This window comes from Nothobranchius furzeri, chromosome 1, assembly GCF_043380555.1.
Source record: "Nothobranchius furzeri strain GRZ-AD chromosome 1, NfurGRZ-RIMD1, whole genome shotgun sequence".
NCBI classification, from domain to species: Eukaryota; Metazoa; Chordata; class Actinopteri; order Cyprinodontiformes; family Nothobranchiidae; genus Nothobranchius; species Nothobranchius furzeri.
This window is the reverse complement of record NC_091741.1, coordinates 71593511-71613657: the sequence shown is the minus strand read 5'-3', so window position 1 is coordinate 71613657 and position 20147 is coordinate 71593511. Positions and strand designations below refer to the sequence as shown.

General features: G+C 41.6%; 1 protein-coding gene across 1 annotated transcript; it reads right to left on the bottom strand.

The window, feature by feature from the left end:
* Positions 1–5858: 5858 nt before the first annotated feature.
* On the bottom strand, positions 5859–14472 carry hopx (HOP homeobox). The gene is made up of 2 exons (XM_015951689.3): positions 14187–14472; positions 5859–6150 (listed from the first exon to the last, which is right to left on the bottom strand). Exons 1-2 carry the CDS (start codon positions 14328–14330, stop codon positions 6073–6075), a joined length of 222 nt encoding a protein of 73 aa, XP_015807175.3. The 5' UTR covers positions 14331–14472; the 3' UTR covers positions 5859–6072.
* Between the last annotated feature and the right edge of the window lie 5675 nt (positions 14473–20147).

The following is a 20147-nucleotide window of genomic DNA, read 5'->3' as shown; positions in this document are numbered from 1 at the left end:
CTCAGACATTGCTCTTCCAAGTTTTTACTGGGGAATCCCAAGATGTTCCCATACCAGAGAGGATAGAAACATTACAGCGAGTTCTGGGTTTGTCTTGGGTTCTCCTTTTAGTCCGCATGACTGGACAAGGACCAGGATGCAAACCAGCCAGATGCTTGGACCGCCTCAGTTGGCTCCTGATGGGGAGCGGTAACTGCATCATGGACCTCCTCACAGGCTGAGTTCGACCACCCTATGGATGAAACTTATTCCAGCTGCATGTATCTGAGATATTGTTCTTTGCTCCAGAGGAAGCATGAGATCTCCTCCTTTGTTCTAATCTCTAAAGTTATAATGAAGTAACCAGACAGCGGGGAACACAGAGGCCAATGTGCTGTTGGAGGAACATTTATTCAGAATGCAGCAGATCTTACTCAGCAGAAGTGCAGCACAGCAGAAAATCCCTTAACGAATAAAAGGCTGGAGACAGAATCATTGCTCTGAAAGTACACCTGTCCTGCAACACTGCGGTTTAGGATAATGTGCATATTCAAATGCATAGAAAACACATGAAGTAGCTTCACCACATCCAGCATTTCTTCTGAAATAATTTAAAACCAAATCTAACGACACCTGTAAAATAAGTATGTTCGGGGGGTTTAGAATTTAAACTGAGATTAAATCGACTCATGAGCTAGCAGAGGAAGCTAGTGCTGAGGTATAAAGTGTGTTTTCAGCAGGGAATATAAAAAATGTGCTTGTTTTTACACAGTGGGTGTGACTTTTTTCACACTAGGTTGAACAGAGGAAACACCCCCGGGCTCTGGGCTCACACACCACCTCTGTGTGTGTTCTGTGTTTAAACTGAAGGGTTTCTGTAGCATTAATGCAGAAGTTCTCATGGGGAGTGAACACAGAGAACACGTTAATAATTCATGAATGCAGCAGAGTTACCTGTCAGCTAGGTGCTGATTTCTGTTGAGCTCAACAGTTTCCCACGATCAGAGTGTATTTTTTTCTTTTTTTAACCAGCTTGTTGGCAGAAAACATCCTCAGACCCCCTTCAGGCTTTTTCAGACAGCAGCATGGAAACCAGGGGGTTTAGTTTTCTACACCTTTGCTGAGCTCGGAAAACATTTTCTATATAAAAGTCAGAAATAATCATTACTGAACATTCTCTGTTCAGAGATATAAAGTTTGCTCTCTTCAGGAATGATGAGCTAACGGCTAGTCTGAGCACATCCAAGACTAAAGTATTTCGCTGATGTCTTAAAACAGCTCCAGTCTCCGTAGTTCCACTGCAGTTCATGCAAACGTTATTTTGGACTAAAAGTTCCAGTCATGGGTTTCTGCTGTTTTTAAGGTGGAAACAGACTCGTTCAAGCTTTCCTCATAGGCCCACTGTTTGTGTGTGTCTCTGAATACCAGTTCTTCTCTACAGCAGGCTCCACATTTCTCATGACAACTTAACAGGTAGAGATAATTAGCTGATGAAGGAGAAATTGGTTTGAGCAATCGGGAATTTGTTAGGTTTCATGTTATGTAGTTGCTGATTCTTTATCCAGAAGTTGCGAACAAGTCTTCTGAACCCTGGTTCACACGGCAGGATTTAGAAGATGTTGGCCAATTATCAAAGTATGAGAGATTACACGTGTTGTTGGAAAACTCTGGATATACCAGTTTGGGTCCTACAGTAAGTGGTGTGCAGCAACCCAGCAAGTGCTACAAATGAACTGCATTCACTCACGAACATCCCGCTCAGATGGGAAATCTTACAAGATAAAAGGAGTCTCTGAAATAAACAAACATGGCAGAAGAGGAGCATGCTGCGTGCTTCCAGCAGCTCGCTTTCTTGGCTAAACGTAACAATCAACAGGCAGCACTTCGTTTGTCCCTGGATATCAGACCAAGACGTTTTATTAGGTCTGAAACCCTGGATTTATGATCAGAGTGGTCCCAGCGTTCTTTCATTTAGATCAGAGTGCTCATAACACACCACAAAAGGTAGGATTATCTGATAAGATTCTCTTTAGAGCTGTTATGGTAATCGAGCACAACTCTTAAGATTGTCTGAGATGGTGGATGTTGTCAACAGTTGGCTTGATTATCCTGCTGTGTGAACCAGGTTTAACTGAATATTTCCCTTAAATAAGAGGCAAGGTTGTTCTTTCTTTTGTCTTTTAACTGTAGCTCCTCCACTTTAGAGGGAATAGGAGGGGTACTGAAACACACAGTCAACAATGCCACAAATATTCCCTAGCTGCATGTTTGTCTGAGGCAACACTGTGGCAGGCAGGTACAACGATGGCCTTTGTTTCATTACCAACATGGAAATTATGAAAAAGTATGTTTCTACCCTGATTAACTCACCACGCCCACAATATATGTAGTCCTTGGTTTCTCACTTCATCAGATCCTTTTTATTTCACTCATCACCACGTCTGTCATTACCACACCTAGTTCTGTGAATGCCTGCTTCATTTTTTGGCTACTCCATTCAGAGGCGGTTTTACCATTAGGCATAGGTAGGCGGCCGCCTGGGGCCCCCTTGTGTTGGGGGGCCTCCTAGTCCTGACCGCCGGCACCCCTCTATTAATGCCACAATATTCTTATTACCAACCTGTGGCCGCAGACGGGATTGGACATGCTTCTCGTTACCATAATTCCTGAACCGTTCAAGATATCATTAAAATTCTAAAAGTGCTGAAAAGATTAAAAATGGGACTTTTCATGCATATACAATACATTACGGTAGCCACCGGGATTCCCTGTCTTGAGCGCAACGAATCACAACACAGATTCAGAGACGTGCTGAGTTTGTCATCCAAAATGCTCCGTTGTATAACTTTTGAATGGCGGATCAGATTGAAAAAATTCCAACGGTTCCTAAAAGTACATAAAAGCAGCTTTCCAACGATCTATAGCATGAAGCAATCAGAGTTAGGGAAAATGTCGCTACGAGGGGAAATCCTGCTGTACAGCCTGATTGAAACGGAGCGCAGCGCCGCGGTGAAAGCGGATAACGGAACGGGGAAGCTAATCAGCGTAAAAAGCCAGCATGAAATTATGGAAAAGCCTCAAAGAAAATCAACACGATCTATTAGGTGTCCCAGAAGGCTTATTTTTGAAGACAGTGACCATGAAGGGCAGATCTCCAGTGAACCAGGATATGAATGTTTGTTCCGTCTTTATATTTTATTTTTTTATTTGAACAACCCTCAACTATTTGCTAATTGTAAGATTCAGCTTCATTCCAGCATTATTTATCTTTTTACAATAAATAATTACATTTGCTAAAACTAAAGTTTTTGGTATAGCAGTGCACGTGTGCCAGAGAAGCACCCCATGGCAGTGTGAGGTGTGCAGGACTCTGTCTGCAGCTGGAGAGAAACTGCTTCAAGGTCTACCACATCAAATAAAAACGCCTGAAAGTTTACAAAAATAAATGGTCTTAAAAACTGCTAAAAAAGATACCAAGGTTCACACTTTTTTAAGAATAGATGCATTACAGTTCAAAGTTTAAATTGTTTGCCCAGTCATTTTTAAGTTTCTGTTCAGTAATAACTGTAAAAAATTCAAATCCGTTTTTTGCTTTTTTCAATTTCAAGCTGTTTTTTAAAGGCTGTAATAGAAATAAATTCTAAATACAAACCATACACTGAAAGCTGAGGTTGTTCTGAAAAAAGGAGAAGAGTTACACGCACTTTGCACTTTTTATTACAATTTTACAGCCATAAGATTAAAAAATACCAGGCGGCCCTGTTATAATTATGGTCATAAGAGGGTTATTAAGACGGTGATGCACAAACAGGAAGTGATTGGTAGTCATTCCACTCCAATCCAGTTGGTGGCGGTAATGCACCAAATTGTTGTTTGCCAAGTGCCATAAGACCACAAATAATAATAAGAAGAGAGGCGGGAGCATTCGTAACAAACTCAAAGCGATAGTCAAAACATTTAGCATGAAATGGAGTTATCCTAGTGGCCCCAATCAGAGAAAGAAGCAGCTTGCTTTATTAAAGCTTTTATTTTCACTTCTGAAAGTGACGTTGTTTTTCGATGTAAACATCAAAAGGAAGCAGAAAGGAAAGACAATGGAAAAAGTTTAAAGGGAGGAAAACAGAGACCAAAATGGAAAATGGAAGAAAATAATAACTAATGCAAAACACAGGAGCACTAACAGGAAGAAGAAAGCAGAGCAAATATTGAAGGCACTCAAAAGGAGGGAAATACAGGAAAAAAGAGGAGGACTAATAAAAAGGGAAAACAACTCATGTCAGAAGAGGGGGGAGTTTCACAAATCCAGTTAAAAGTAAGATTGTCGAAAATTTAGTGTAAGGGGCCCCATGTCTGTGTTAGCCTGGGGCCCCCAAATTGCTAAATCCGCCTCTGACTCCATTTAAAACCTTTCATTTGATTTTGATTCTGCACCCTTGGGTCCTACATTGCATTAAAGCAGGGGTCTCCATCTACATTTGCTCAAGGGCCGGAGTCGTTTTCCAGCATGGGGTACAGATGCTTTTCTAAAAATAAAGTTCAAGGATTATTGTATCTTAATTTATTAATATTGAAAGTGGTTTTGTTTTCCATATAAACGGTTTTGATTGTAGTTTTTGTTTTGTTTGGAGAACATAAACAAATATTTATATCTGGGAAATTATTTTTGCTGCTAAACTAAGTCCCCCAATTGGTGGGTGTTAGGGCCCCAAGGGTTGGGGGGGGCGGGCTGCACTTATATAGCGCGTTTCTGAGTCAGAGGACTCCAAAGCACTTTAACCTATTCATTCACACACTAATGGTGATGATCTACTTCTGAGCAACAGCCACCCTGGGGCGCAAATACAGAGGTGAGGCTGTGGAGCACAGGCTGTACTGGTCCCTCGGACCACCACCAACGGGCAAGGATGACATGTCTTGCCCAAGAACACAACAATTGTTCTTGACTCCTCTGTCCCTGTCGCCCCATTACACAATGACTTCAGCTGAAATGTTACAAAAATTGCTGCAGGACTTAGCAGGCTCAGTAAGTGCTCCATTTCCCTGCTGTTGGTGGTATTTTAACTTGTAAATAACCACATTACACTTACATACACACAAAACTAATGGGAAATGAAATGTTTACGAAATGTCTACATGATAATGTGTAAAATGTAACAGTTTGGAGGTTTTTTAACTAAAGCAGCAAAACACTTTGGTTTTTTTCTGCACTCAGGCTAGCCTTTAGCTTATGAGTCCTGTACAATATAAAGATATTTATCCAAACAAAGGCTGTTCAAGAAGCTATCTACACTGTAAGGTGGTAAACATGTTTAACTTTTACACAAACTGGTCTAAATATCCCAATTGTCTGTATTTTCCTAAGTTGCTCTACAGCACGTCTCAGGCTTTGTGAAACAAAAAACACTCGGTTTGTTGGAGACAAAAGTGCTGAATATCTGCAGTCTACGCTGAAAATGGACCCTTTTTGTGGTTTAAAGTTTTAAATTTCTGGTGAGATCATTTCCCTTTTCCGGTACTCTGTCACAAGAGATTAAAACAGAAGAATAAAATTACATCACCTGCCTTCAGTGCAGGCCACAACACCATTCCTCCCATTTCAGCTCCAGTGGAATATTCCAGATTCAACCACAGAAGTTCCTGGTCAGAGTTAGCTGATTCCAGCAACATCTATTGTAATCCTGGTGCTTCTTTACATCTTTTATAGTCATGGAAACAACGAGAAGTCTAGCTCTGCTCATTCCTGACAGACCCACATGCAAACAAAGCCATGGAAACAAAGCGTTCCCCCTCCAGCCTCTCCATAAAAAAACCAAACTATTGTGTGACCCTGCATCCTGTGTGAATCACTAAAGTACAGAAGCTGCACAACCATTTCCAGGTTCCTTTACAATAACAATATATTTATTTCTGTAAACACAGTGGTTACATTGGCAACAACACACAAACACCTTCACATTCTGCAAGACAAAATAGCTTCATAGATACAAAAGCGCGATTCGCAGATGGAGAGGAAACGGGGAGGAGAGGTTAGTCCATTGTGGAGATGTAGAGTCAGCAAACAGATCCATGCAGCATGAAGAAGCTCAGAAAGTCTTAGTCCAACACTGATCCCAGTTTAGCGGGAAGACCCTCGGCCTTCCTCCACTTGGCATTACGTTGCTTGAACCATTCCTGCAGGAGGCAAACACAAATGAGTGGTTATAAACCAGCGGAAGGTTTTATATAAGGGTGCGGAGCCTGAAACACAAAAGTGGTGACATACGTGCTTCATGTAGCTTAAATATAAGGAAATGATACGAATATCCATGAGAACCCAAACTGGTGAACCTTCTCTGGTGCCTTTAAAGGAGGCATCATACGAAGCAGGTCTACCTGCAGGTGTCATGCTGTGTTTAATTCAATTCAATTCAAGTTTATTTATATAGCGCCAAATCACGACAAGAGTCGTCTCAAGGCACTTCACATAATAAACATTCCAATTCAGGACAGTTCATTAAGCCAATCAGAAATAATGTTTCCTATATAAGGAACCCAGCAAATTGCATCAAGTCACTGACTAGTGTCAGTGACTATACAGCAATCCTCATACTAAGCAAGCATAAAGCAACAGTGGAGAGGAAAACTCCCTTTTAACGGGAAGAAACCTCCAGAAGATCCTGGCTCAGTATAAACAGCCATCCTCCACGACTCACTGGGGATCGAGAAGTCAGAGCGCGCGCGCACGCACACACACACACACACACACACACACACACACACACACACACACACACACACACACACACACACACACACACACACACACAAGATTGATAGATGCAAAAATCATATGAGAACAGAGTTACTGTAAATGGGAAACCTTGGACTGTTTGTGTAACCGATACAGGTGTTGTGAAGACAAATGAGCTGATTGCAGCATGTACAGGAAACACAATGTTTAATTTCTTTGGTCAGAAGTGGATTTAAAACCTGGGGCTAATTTTAACACGCCTGTAGACTTATCATACAGCCCTCATTTGTGTTAGAGTCAGACTACAGATACACAGCTGTTCATCCTCACATACGACTAATGTTATCGAGTCATCTGATGAGTTTAAAACAACCAATTCAAAATCTTTAAAGTTGCTTCATAAATGTAGTATTTTGTAACTGGAATATGAAAACGGCAATATCTGATTTTCACACTCGTTAGTGCTGAAATGGCAGAAAAAATACAATCAGGCGCTTGCTGGTTGTTGTTTTTTTATGTTGTTGTTGTTTTTTATGATCTCTCTTCACTCAGCCAGTAACTGCCACAGTAAACTCCAATCACAAGATGATGTTGCAGAGGTCTCCACACACACACACACACACACCCTTGACCTTTTGCATTGCTGTTGTGTAGTTCATGTTGTCAAGGGATTCACAACATCGCTGACGCAATCTTCAGAATGTCAAGGGGAGAGGGAGGAATTCAGAGTCTCACAGGAGAAACATTTTCCACATTTTTTACTGAAAACGCATGAGAATCTCATCAGGACTCTTCTGGGGTTGAACTTGAAAAATGCAGATGCTAAATGAGATCAGGAAAGGTCTTTTACAGACTTAAATCCTCTCTATTCTTTTATTTGAGTTATTTGTAGCTTTGCATGATAGTGCTGGTTTTATGTCCCGCTGAATTACGTGAATAAGGTCTTTCAGACGCTGCTGTGCTGAAAGCAAAATAAATCGTGCCAGAGTTTAAGTGCTGTGTACAGAGACCGGCACACACAGTAAGTGTTATTAATGTGAAACGGGGAGTGGTTGTTGGGTTGGGTTCCTTCAGCTAAACCTTCTCCAGTGAGAGCTTTGTTAGCAAACACAAAACACTCAACAAGAGGGGCGGTGGGAGGAAAGAGGAGTTAAAGTCAGCTCTTTTGATGAAGGGCCAGAACTTTACCTCACCCCGCCAGGACCGGGCTTCCCCATCAGCCCGGCCCAACTTCTCCCACCTTCGTATGGAAATACAGAACAGGTTGGATTACAAGCCTCTGTGGCCAGATAATAAAATGGTTCTGATCTCACAGACGATAGATTAAGTTTGACAGGCGTAGAAGAGGGAAAGGGTTTGCAGACAATCCGAAGATCATCTAAAGAAGAATTTAAAAAATGAATTATTGTTTAATTTGTTATTAAAACACATCCTACATGTTAGATTAAAGACATCTAATCGGTGTGGCTAACTTTTAAAGGGCCAATCTGTCAAATTTGATCTTAAAACTTTAACGTCCACACAAAGAAAAAAAAATCATTAAACATTTTATTCTGTGCACTTTTTATTCAATTTGGGCAACAAAAGTTATATTATAATGCAAATTACTAACAATATATAGAAAAATAATATTAGGGAGTTGTTTTGTTTAGCTTTTTTTTCAGTTTTTCGGGGGAACTTTCTTAGTTTAATCAGTTTTATTTTCTAGGTTAAGCTTAGTAGAAGCTTCAAAAACATAAGGACCAAATTGAACTCTGACCTGCCGGTCAAAGGAAATCCACCTTTAGGCCGTATTAGGACTGAATTTTATTTAGTCAAACTACTTGAAGCAAGAGTATTGAAAGTTTAAATGAAGTGACAGTTTGTATTTTCCCTGGCGATGGGGGCAGTACATAGCTAAATCACTGCAAGCAGGTTTTTTTTTTTTGTGTTTGAGTAAGACTTTACCAACGGATGGCCATTAGGGTCAAAGGGTCCCAGTCCCTGGGAGCACAACCGCCAACTTAACGACAAGTACATCAGACTCCTTTCATCACTGGCAGCGAGTGAAGAGCTAAATGTGTAAAACAACAAATGGTGATTGTATTGTAACCATTTGTTACAAATCAGTAAACATGTTTTGTCCTCACGGGCTCCCGTAGAAGGAAACATGGCAGGTGTTTCTCAATGCCAAGGAACCTCGCCTTGATGTCTTGGCTCCACTCCAGTTGCCTAGGAGATACGTCATCAGGAACCGCCAAGGAGTGTTCCAATGTTCATGTTCTACCGAGGCATGTGTTCTCCATTTATTAGCCGTTTAGCTAGCTGAGCAAGGATACACAGGAGGTGTCTTGTAGCCTAGCCTTGGTTAAAAATTACCCAGAATACACCGTGGTATTTTCAAAAGGATGGTGGATCAGAAGCCAGCAGCTACTGCAGGGGCAAATTTCAAGTTTAAAAGTAAGTCAACTAATTTTAAATGTTTTTTTAGATCCAAAGAAGTTATCTGGATGGTTAGTTGCTTATTAGTTGCAGCTTTGGTGGCTAGCGGGTAGTAACTCACTTATATATTTCATTTAATAAACATAAAGAATTTAAAAAGTAAAAGTCTTGTTATATATTTATATTAAAACTTCTACGTATAAAATATAACGTTATCTCCCGTGTCACCTGACGTCACGTGACCACCGTGGAAGCCACGGTCACGTGATGCAAGTCTGTTCCATTTAACCGTTTTCTTTGACCAAGGAAGGACAGTGTCCTCACAAGCAAGGCGCCTGGCCTCGCAAGACATCGCCTCGCAAGGCCAGGCGCCTTGACGCTGAAAAACGCCCAGGTGTTTAATATGGCGTCAGCCAGAGACCTGATTTTTATGAATATATGTTACAAAGCCGCCGCTGGGCATCGTCTAATTCATTTTCAACAACATTTCGATGGATTTTTCCAGAGATTAATGGTAAAACTACACAATGTCTCTTTAAATGATCCTTTAACTCATCCTGAAAAATCAACTTTTGTTCTCTGCAAACTTACAACCGAAGATAATTTTCCAGTGAATCACATTAAAACCTTTGAGAAGCTTAGAGCTTTACCAACAGTAATGAACCGTGTTTCTGTGCAAGAGTCGTAAGTAATTACTTCACTCAGTGGAACAGTTTTAAAAGTGAAGGGATTTCCTTTTTGTTCTGCTGAAACAATCATGTAGTTTAAACTTGACGACAATGGACAGGACTGTGGAGCCGTTTTAACACAAACTCCCTTTGATCTTGGTCACACTCAGATTAGCTCATCAGTCCTTAATCCTCCCACTGTCTTGAACATGACATGAACATAACATCTATGATTACTTAGTCAGGTTTTCGTAGAGCTCATTCTACTGAAACAGCTCTTCTTAGGGTCTCTAATGACCTTCTGACTCACAGTGATGCAGGGGACTGTTCTGTTCTGGTCCTGCTGGACCTGACTGCAGCCTTTGACACTGTTGACCATCACCTGCGACTGGAGAGGCTCAGAGACTGGGTAGGCCTATCAGGATCTGCTCTGGAGTGGTTCTTCTCTTATCTTTCGGAGTGCTCCTTTTCTGTGGCCGTCTCCAAGTTTAGGTCCTCCACCACCTCCCTTACCCATGGTGTCCCACAAGGTTCTGTGCTGGGGCCTCTGCTCTTCCTCCTCTATCTGCCTCCTCTTCAGCACATCCTGAGCTCTTTCAAAGGAATCTCCCACCATCTTTATGCAGATGACATCCAACTGTACATCTCCTTTAAGCCCCATGAGATGTCTAAGCTACAGCTGTTACACACCTGCTTAGACTCTATCAAAACCTGGATGGCTGGGAGCTTTCTACAGCTGAATGAAGATAAGACTGAGATCCTCATCTGTGCCCCAGACAAGCTGGTTCCCAAAGTCAGAGACTCTCTTGGTCAGCTTGCTTCTCACACCAAACCTTCCGTCAGGAATATTGGTGTGACCTTTGACCCAGCTCTCACCCTGGATTCTCACTTCAGTTCTCTTGTTCGCTCTTCCTTCTTCCATCTCAGGAACATTGCTAAGCTGAGTCCCATTCTGTCCCGCTCTGAACTTGAGACAGTTATCCACACCTTCATCTCCTCACGCTTAGACTACTGTAACTCTCTTTTCACGTGTCTGAGCAGAACCTCCCTGAACCGCCTACAGGTGGTTCAGAATGCCTGTGCTCGGCTTCTGACCAAGTCCTCCAAACACACCCACATCACCCCGCTTCTCCTCCAGCTTCACTGGCTGCCAGTCAACTTCGGGGTTCATTTCAAGATCCTGGTTCTGGTCTATAGGGCCTTACATGGACAAGCACCATCTTACATTGGTGATCTTCTTAGTCTCTACACCCCCAGCAGGTCCCTGAGGTCCAGTGATCAAAGCCTACAGGTTGTGCAGCGCCAGGCTAAAGACCAAAGGTGACAGATCATTTGCTGCTGTGGCCCCCAGACTCTGGAACTCTCTCCCCCTGAGCCTGAGATCAGTGGATTCAGTGGTCTCCTTCAAAAAGCAACTGAGACTCACTTGTTCAAAGTGGCTTTTGTATGACCTTCTTCACCACTCTCTCTTTATTCTGCTCTCCCCACCTATTCCACCTTCCTCAGGATCCACTGATTTCCCTCTTTCTTCTTCTTCTTTATAGGTGACCCCACGAGGAAAGTTGACCATTGAGCAGGATTGATGGTTTATCCCTTGAGGTCCATGTGGCAGGGGTGAGGTGGTACTCACTCCTCACCCCTGCCACATGGACCCATGGGATAAACCATCAACTCTGCTCAATGGTCAACTTTCCTTGTGGGGTCACACCCATTAGGACAGTGGGAGGGTTAAACTCTATTTCTTTGAACAGAAGCTGATCAGAAAGCTCTCTACAAAGGATGAGAGGATCTATTCATAACTCACACAGACACGCTTCAGTATGGCCAAAAATGTCTTTTGTCTGATTAAAATCATTGTGTTGGCAGACAAGATTTGAATATTCTTCACTGTTATTATTTTTATTAAACTTGAATAAAATCAGTTTAAAAACATCCTCCAGGCTTTGGACAGTTTGGATTTTAACCTTTAAACTGTGAATAAGACAGATGCGAAACATTAAAAAAGGACATAATTAAGGCTGGTGAGAAGGTCCTTGACCTTTCAGTCACATCTGGTGTTTTAGCTGCTCAGGTCCAATCAACACATCTTGAAAAAGGTGAATATTTCTATTAAACTGTATTTAAAACAGGCGTAAGCCAAACACAGGCTCTGTATGGATCATTACAAACTTCAAAATCTGTGTAAGATTTTGTTTTATTGCTGCTCAGAGAAAATGTGCCAGAACTGGTTGGTTGGGTTGAAGCAGAGAAACATTGTACCAGATGTAGACGAGTGGTTGTTTAGTGAAACCTTTGTTCGGATGTGAGAGCCATATCACTCCAACATTTGCCAGTGAAACCAGTCTGATGGTGGGTCAACTGTCCAATGGCAGGTTGGAGGGGAAAAGCTTCACCTGAGATCCGGTAAACAGACACTCAGCAGGAAGTTTTATAGTGAAATGAAAGATTTAGTAAACGTAAAAATCATCATGGTGGACAGCTGAGAGTTTCAGCGTGTTCACGATGATTCATGTGATGATTCTCTGGCGCTTGCTCAACATCATCAGTGCACTTTGTGCCGCTATCACAGCTGTGAAGCTTCTCATCTGGCCGCTGACCGACGCTCAGGCTGTGCAGTAGGAATTCCTCAAATAGAGGAGAGGTGGGAGTGCTAGAGCAAGGGGTGAAAGGGAGTGTCTCTGATTTCTGGAATTAAACATCTCTTTTCACAACGGCAGTTTCTTACTGGCAAATAGCTAAATATGTGCTTTCTCTTGTGTTTTAGTGATTGTTTATATGATTTATACTGTGATTTGATTTTTTCTTTTTTTAAATGAATAAAATCTGACTTCAGGTTAGGGCAGCATAGAAATAATCCCAAAGCCACTCTAATCACATTCATACTTTTTAGATAAATAATCGTGTGATCGATCTTTGCATGGATGAATTTGTGTTTTTGAGTTTAAACAATCAACGCAACTCAACTTTATTGCAGTTGGAGAGCTGCCTTTGGTGTAAACGCAAGTATTAATTAGCTTTGATGCGGTTATCAGAGCTCCGTTTACTAGAAACGTGATGTTTTGTACTCATAGCTGCAGTCAGTATGTGGTTGTATCCTCACAAGTCATCTGACAGCAACACTGATAAGTACTAAAGTACTGATAAGTACTAAAGTACATTCTGGTTACACAAAGCTGCAGTTGGAGGGGTTGGGATCTTATCTGCTGAAGCATGAGATGTTTTTTCATTGCCACTGCTGGAGATCTAAACAGAACGTTAGAACACTGCACAGTACAACATGCTCTTCTCTGTGACGTACGTCTCATTTTAAAACCAAAGTAGATATGATTCTGAACTTTTGACTCACAAATAAAAGTTACAGTGACACATGACCCTGGAAGTTTCTGTTAAAGTCTTCAAATGTTACTAAAGATAAGCATCGTCAGCATTACTGTTTATCCTTTTATGACCATAGATTCCATGTGTTTGTAACAGGTAAGGTTAAAGGAGCCTCTGACTTGAACAGATTTGAATAGCTTCCTAACACCTGGTGTTTCATGAGCCAAAGGCGGGTCCTGAACCCAGATTTAGGAATCAGCATCTAAGCTATAAGTGGAAATGCTTGAATGACAAAAATAAATATGCAAATATTACCCTCTCAAGTGCAACTGAGCTTGATTGTTTTTAATCTAAACTCAAAATCTTGCATTCTGTGCTTTTTTTTTCTACACTGATTCGACTCCAAATTAATTTTTAGTCCATAGATATATGGGGCATCAATTCTAATGAATAAATAAAAACTAACATCTGTATTTTGCAACAATCCACTCTTCAAAACAATGAAAACCAGGTGTGTGTGTGTGTGAGAGAGAGAGAGAGAGAGAGAGAGAGAGAGAGCTGTAGTTGAATGTTTGCTAAATATTTAGTATAAAACCATGTTTGTGTTTAGATTTTATTGTTTAAATGTAACATTGTGTATTGAAATCTAAAACTTTATTTTAAACATCACATACATAGATTGGAATCTATTAATTTATATGCAATTTTAAATGTTCGTATTTACACAAAATATAGTACAGGCTAAATTACACTTTTAATATATAATTATACCAATACGTGTTTAGGTTTTGTATTTAAATATTGATATGTAAATGTGTAGCCTATGCCTATTTGAACTAGGTTTTAAATATTTATTTTAAACATATTTGAAGTTTGTTTTTCCCACTGTATTTACAGTCGGCGCCTCATACAGACAGACAGGTTTTTGCCTCAATGGAAACTTTATTGTTAAAAAAAAAGAGAGAAACTCTTTGAAACTCTGACCTGACTGAACTCTGACAGGGGCTCGTTACTCCATACCTGGAGGACATAAATGACGTAAAATGAAAAGTCAGCTGTGTGATTCTCACCTCCGTCTCCTGCTCAGATAGCCCGCACTCCGCAGCGATCAACATCAGCGTCGTGCCGTCCGGATGTTTGGACACTTTGTTGAAGTTTTCCTCCAGAATTTTGATCTGTTCCTCCGACAGCGTCAGGCCAAGTCCAGAGGCCATATTCCCACATGTACGTTGGGCCACTGCTGGTCTCCGGTCAGTTTGGCGGGGCTGGGATCTTCAGGCTGCGCGCAGCTGGGTGATGGAGCAGCGTGGATCCTGCGCTCTGACAGCTCGCTGTGTTGAGAGTGGATCATGTGTGCAGTCTCTTTACTACAGAGACCCATCCAGAACCGACCCGCCCACAGGAGGAGGAGGAACAAGATGCTGCAGCTCTGCTCAAGCAGCAACACAGCAGGGTTATTATTAGAGTTCATCAACATTAACGGATCATTTACTCCAGGCTTAAGGTGAGTGAAACGTCCTGAAGCGATGCTTATTTATATTTTTGCACATAAAATAAGTCATTTTTTTATACTAGTGTACTTTATTTACTAACAGACAGACTGTAGAACTAGACAATACATAAGTGAAGTCCTGCATGTGCAACTCCTTGTGATACTTTGGGCTTTGATTAGAACCACAATTATGGGTCTAATAATTATGAGTACACTCTCACTGAAAGGCTTGATTTACAAAGCTGCTGCGTGATCCTCGAGGATCCAATCTACAAACCAAGACAAGTCTGAACACACTCCAGCATTTGTGTACTCATTAATACAACCTCATTTTAGCATTAAGGGTTTAAGCAACGAACCTGCCTAAACTCTGGAGTTATGGTGGTTGAAGGAAACATGTTTGAAGTTGTCCATTTTTCCAGATTGTTTTTCTTCCCAATAAATTGGAGGGAGGTGGCACTCCAGGTAGATAAAGAAGAAGAAACTATTTTTATATAGTGCCTCTTAAGATAAAAATCACGAGGCGCTTCACAAGAAAAAAAATAAAAAGCAAAAAATTATTTAAAAAAAACAAAGAGAAAATGAATAAGAAAGCAGTAATCAGTGGATCCTGGGAAAGCCATGTTGTCATTGACTGGTAAGCCCAGACCCCCATCCTGCCTTCCCCTTGGCTGCTAGTGAGCCCATGTGGAGGTGACTTTCTGCCTTTTCTGGCTGATCCCTTTAGGTGCCAAGGCTCAACAACCAGCTCCAAGATGGAGCTCTGCACCCCGTATTTTAGGCAAGATGTGCTTGTTTGGGCCCTATTTCATCAAGGAATATGAGTTGCTTTTGAGGCAAATTTCCATGGGATACCCCAACAGACCACTCTGGAATATAAGTCTCCTGTTCTTCTGGTCAGCTCATGGGTTGCAGCAAAAGGAAAAAAATGAATGCAAGTGAACGGGCTATGAAATCTACTTTCTAACCCGCTTTGCCTTACGCTCTGAATCACACATATGTGGTACTTCAGTTTAATTGAATAGAAATTATGTGAGTTTCGACTACGTCTGTCACATACTTTGAGATTTGTTAGCTTGTAAAAATATGTAAATAATATGACTACAAATCAGATGTTGCACATATGACGTCACCACAGAATCTCACTACATGCCAGATCTGTCTTGGGCAGCAGTAGCTCAACAGGTAGAGCGGGCTGTCCAGTAATCCGAAGGTTGCAGGTTCGATCCCAGCTCCGGACAGAGAATTCTGCTGTTGTGTCCTTGGGCAAGACACTTAACCCACCTTGCCTGCAGGTGGTGGTCAGAGGGACCGGTGGCGCCTGTGCTTGGCAGCCTCGCCTCTGTCAGTGTGAATGTGTGTGTGAGTGGATGAATGATACACTGTAGTGTAAAGCGCTTTGGAGTCCTTACTCTGAGAGGCGCTATACAAGTGCGGGTCATTTATCATTTTATCATTCCCTGTGTTCAATGTCGTTCCGGAAGAAGAATTCAAAGCTCGCTAAACTTACAGCCATTTTCTTCTCCGTGTTTGGTTTGGTGACGTCCATATGGTGAAACGCTTTAGTAGTTCTACATGTCTTATCACACCAAACCAATAACTTTGCTGTCATTCCAACATAAGCCCTTCAAAATGCTTCTTTAAAATTCATGGACATCATATGTGAAAACCATGGCACATATCAAACAAGATTAGAAAATAGCTTTTACAGCCCCACTGACTTGCATTCATTTTTCTTTTTTCCGACAGGGACCCATGGTCCGGAAATAGATTTAGGCTCCCAATGCCAGTAACTGGGAAAAAAGATGCAATGCTGGGTTCGAGAATCTTGGTATCTTTTAAAGGAGTGACGGTGAAATAGAGTGAGAGATAGACTGATGGATCTGGGCTTTGTCTACAGGACTGAGTGTTGCTCTTAATTTACTGCTCTGTCTACATTCCAGCACTGGATTTGTATCATAGCCAAGATACAAGAGGCTGACATGAACTTCCTCTGTATGACAGCTGATTCAGCCTCAGAGGTAAAGTGAGGCGCTCCATCATCAGAGTAGAACTGCATTGGGAGGATCTCCTGACCCATTCTAATATGAAACCCTGGAACTGACCCAGAAGCTCCTTTATATATCCTCATTCAGTCTGGGAACGCACGGGAGGAGCGGGATACCTGTTACCTCGTCAACCTGACCTTGGATAAGCAGTGGAAAATGGATGTATGAATGAACAAAGTCAAGGTAAATTTTATTCACATAACACATTTAAAACAGCTGTCGCTGACCAACATGCTTCATATGGGGAACTAATTATAATACAATAATAAAAATAAAATAAAATATTTAGAAAATGACCAAAAACAAAGTTACAAACCAGTGAGATAAAAATGTTTAGCACACTTCTTGATAAAAACCACTTCCTAAAATATGGTCATCATAAATGATTTTAAAATGACACACAAATAAAAAACTGTTTTTCTTCTGTTCCTGTATTGCCACAGCCATGTTAGCAACAGATAAAACACTTTCATCTGACAGACGAAGGGTGTTAGTAGGTAAAAAAAAAAAGCCTCTCAGGTGAGGTAGCACATGCTGAAGGTGTAACCTTTAAAAAAGGACAATGAAAGATGAAAAGCTCAGTCCCTATCACAGCATATGGTTATGGAGCTGATTACAAGCTGTCGGTTTATGATCCACAAACAGTAAAGAGTTGTGTGGAAAAGTCCTGGTTTCACAGCCGATTGGCTGCTGCCGATGGTTCATGTTTATCCGCAGATAAGAAAGGAAAACGATATCTAAATGACTCAAAGTTCACCTTGTGTGCCTGGGTGGAAATTATGTAAAGGTGGACGCGTTTTTACTCCACGTTTAATCGAGTTTATAAATATAACAGCTGGGTAAAAAAATGACTTTTAAAGCTTTTTCTTTAGTTTATTTTCCATAACTATAATTCTAATTTAGCGGGTTAATGGGTGCAGCAGTAAATCAGGAGGCTGTTCAGTAATTGGAGGGTTGCAGGATTGATCCCAGCTCCCTGTGGTGGTGCGTGTGCACCAGGGCAGCTGTGGCTACATTGTAGCTCATCACCATCACTGTGTGAATGGATGAATGAAATGCTATATTGCAAAGTGCTTTGGATTCATCTGATTCAGAAAAAATAAAATATAAATCAACACTTATTTAAACCCAGTCATTTTTATAGATATTGAGCTTTTTACATGCAGAACAGGCTCTCACTACACACAAACTATCAATAAAAAAGTGGTTTTGTCCTTAAATGTGTTGAATGATTTGCATTCTGATAAGGGTTTAAAGTTAAAGTCCCATAGTCACCACCACACACTGGTGAAATTTATCTCCACATTTGACCCATCCCCATGGAGGGGAGGGAGACGTTGGGTCCCATTTTTAAAGTTAGACTCGGCTCTAACTCGTGTCAACTCAGTGGTTCGGTCTTGCTTTTTCAGTTTTACGTCGCCTCACCAAACGCAAGCCTTTGCTTTCAAGAATTCACTTGGAGTGTGTACTCCATATATTTGTGATCTCTAGGCTTGACTACTGTAACTTTCTCTATGCTGGGTTGGGTCAGACTATTGTGCATCACCTGCAATTAGTTCAGAACAGTGCTGCTAGGTTTTTGACTGGAACTAGGAAAAGGGACCATGTTTCTCCAGTGCTGACTTCCCTTCACTGGCTCCCCGTCTCATACCGGGCACAGTTTAATATTCTTCTTTTGTGTTTTTCCAAGGCAGTGCCCCACCTACTTAGTGGAGCTCTTAATAAAGCATGTTACGATAAATGATAAATGACCCGCACTTGTATAGCGCCTCTCAGGGTAAGGACTCCAAAACGCTTTACACTACAGTGTATCATTCATTCATTCACACACACATTCACACACTGGTGGTGATGAGCTACGATGTAGCCACAGCTGCCCTGTGGCCCACAGACAGAGGCAGGGCTGCCGAGCACAGGCGCCACCGGTCCCTCCGACCATCACCTGCAGGCAAGGTGGGTTAAGTGTCTTGCCCAAGGACACAACAGCAGAATTCTCTGTCCGGAGCCGGGATCGAACTTGCAACCTTCTGATTACTGGACAACCCGGTCAGCCTGTTGAGCTACTGCTGCCTAAGAAAAAAAACCTATGCCATATCTGTCTATGACCTATGTTCCCTCAAGGTCATTGCGGTCGGCTGACCAGAAATTGCTCATCGTCCCTCGCACCCGATTTAAGACTCGTGGTGATCGAGCTTTTCAAGTCCTTCACCCTCTCTCTGGAACCAGCTCCTGCTCACAATCAAACAGTTTCCATCACTGGCAGTCTTTAAGACAAATTTTTATAGGATGGCTTTCTCCTAAAGCTTTTGGTTTATGGTTTTTATTCTTTGTTTCGCTTTCATTTTTGTCAATTTGCGTTTTATTGTTCTCAGTAATGTCTATGTTCTTAATGTTTTTATGACTTGCTACCACTTTTTACCTTTGTAACTTCTCCTGTTCAGTGCCTTGGGCCCCCTTTGAGGGTGGTGGAAAGCGCTATATAAATAAAGCATGATGGTGATAATGATAAAGTCTTTGGTATGACCCAACCAGGAATCAAACTCCAAACTCTCAGTCCCAGGGAGGACACTCTACCACCAGGCTACTGAGCCAGCTGTTTTAAATGCCTTTATTATGTGTTACAGGTCTAAGAATGAGTGAATTTAGCTTTAAAACATGTTTTCTTCAGGCAACGTCTCACAAGCAGGATGTTTGGGCACCAACCTGACCACTGAAGAGGGAGATCTGGAGTAAAGCCAAAAATATCACTGGGTTAAATGTTCTGAAATGAGCCCGATCCTCCCCTGTAGATCCACAAAGGATCAGAAATGTGCAGTTGGTTTCTATTTATAAATCTCTGAATCCTGTGGGAAACAAGGAAAACTGATCTGAGGTTTTCTCAGCAGCCAGAAGCTTCTGTCTCCATTGTTTTACTCCGAGAGTCTTGTTTTCATTAGAGAGGCGCTGCAGGTCGTTACTGGCGCCCAGAGGACACCGTTCACGCTCGGCACACGGCCCTCACATAAGTCAGCTCCCTACCACTCCCAAATCCAACCAAAACATCTGGAGATGAAGAATCCAGTTTCCTCTGATCTGAAACGTGACTGTCGGCTCATTGTGAGGTTCCCATGAATCACTAAACAAACACCAGCAGTTTGAAGCTTCCTGGGACAAAATAATCTCATTTCACTTATAATGAGAACATTTAAGACACACTAACACCAGTTCAGACAGCAGATCTGAAAATATTTGAATGGCTGTAGCTTCAGACTTCAGACTACAATAAAACCAGTGTTAAAGGGCTCAGCCTGAAACAGGAGGCCAGATGGATTCAATAACAGGACAGAAGTTACCACCTATATTTCTTTTTTGTGCAGATTCACACATTTGGATAAGATTACGTCTAGGCGTGCTGGTTTACAGCGGCATGCGATGATACATATTTAACACTTAAAATACTTAAGACTGTAAAGGTGATCAATGTTTGTGTAAGAACCACTGGGCCCATCCAG

What these genes read in the sequence shown, in the direction of transcription:
- hopx (XM_015951689.3), bottom strand. Translation starts at nt 14,330, where the DNA reads ATGGCCTCTGGACTTGGCCTGACGCTGTCGGAGGAACAGATCAAAATT. An exon ending in TATCTGAGCAGGAGACGGAG is followed by an intron (nt 6,151 to 14,186) that starts GTGAGAATCACA and finishes TGCCTCCTGCAG; the next exon opens with GAATGGTTCAAGCAACGTAA.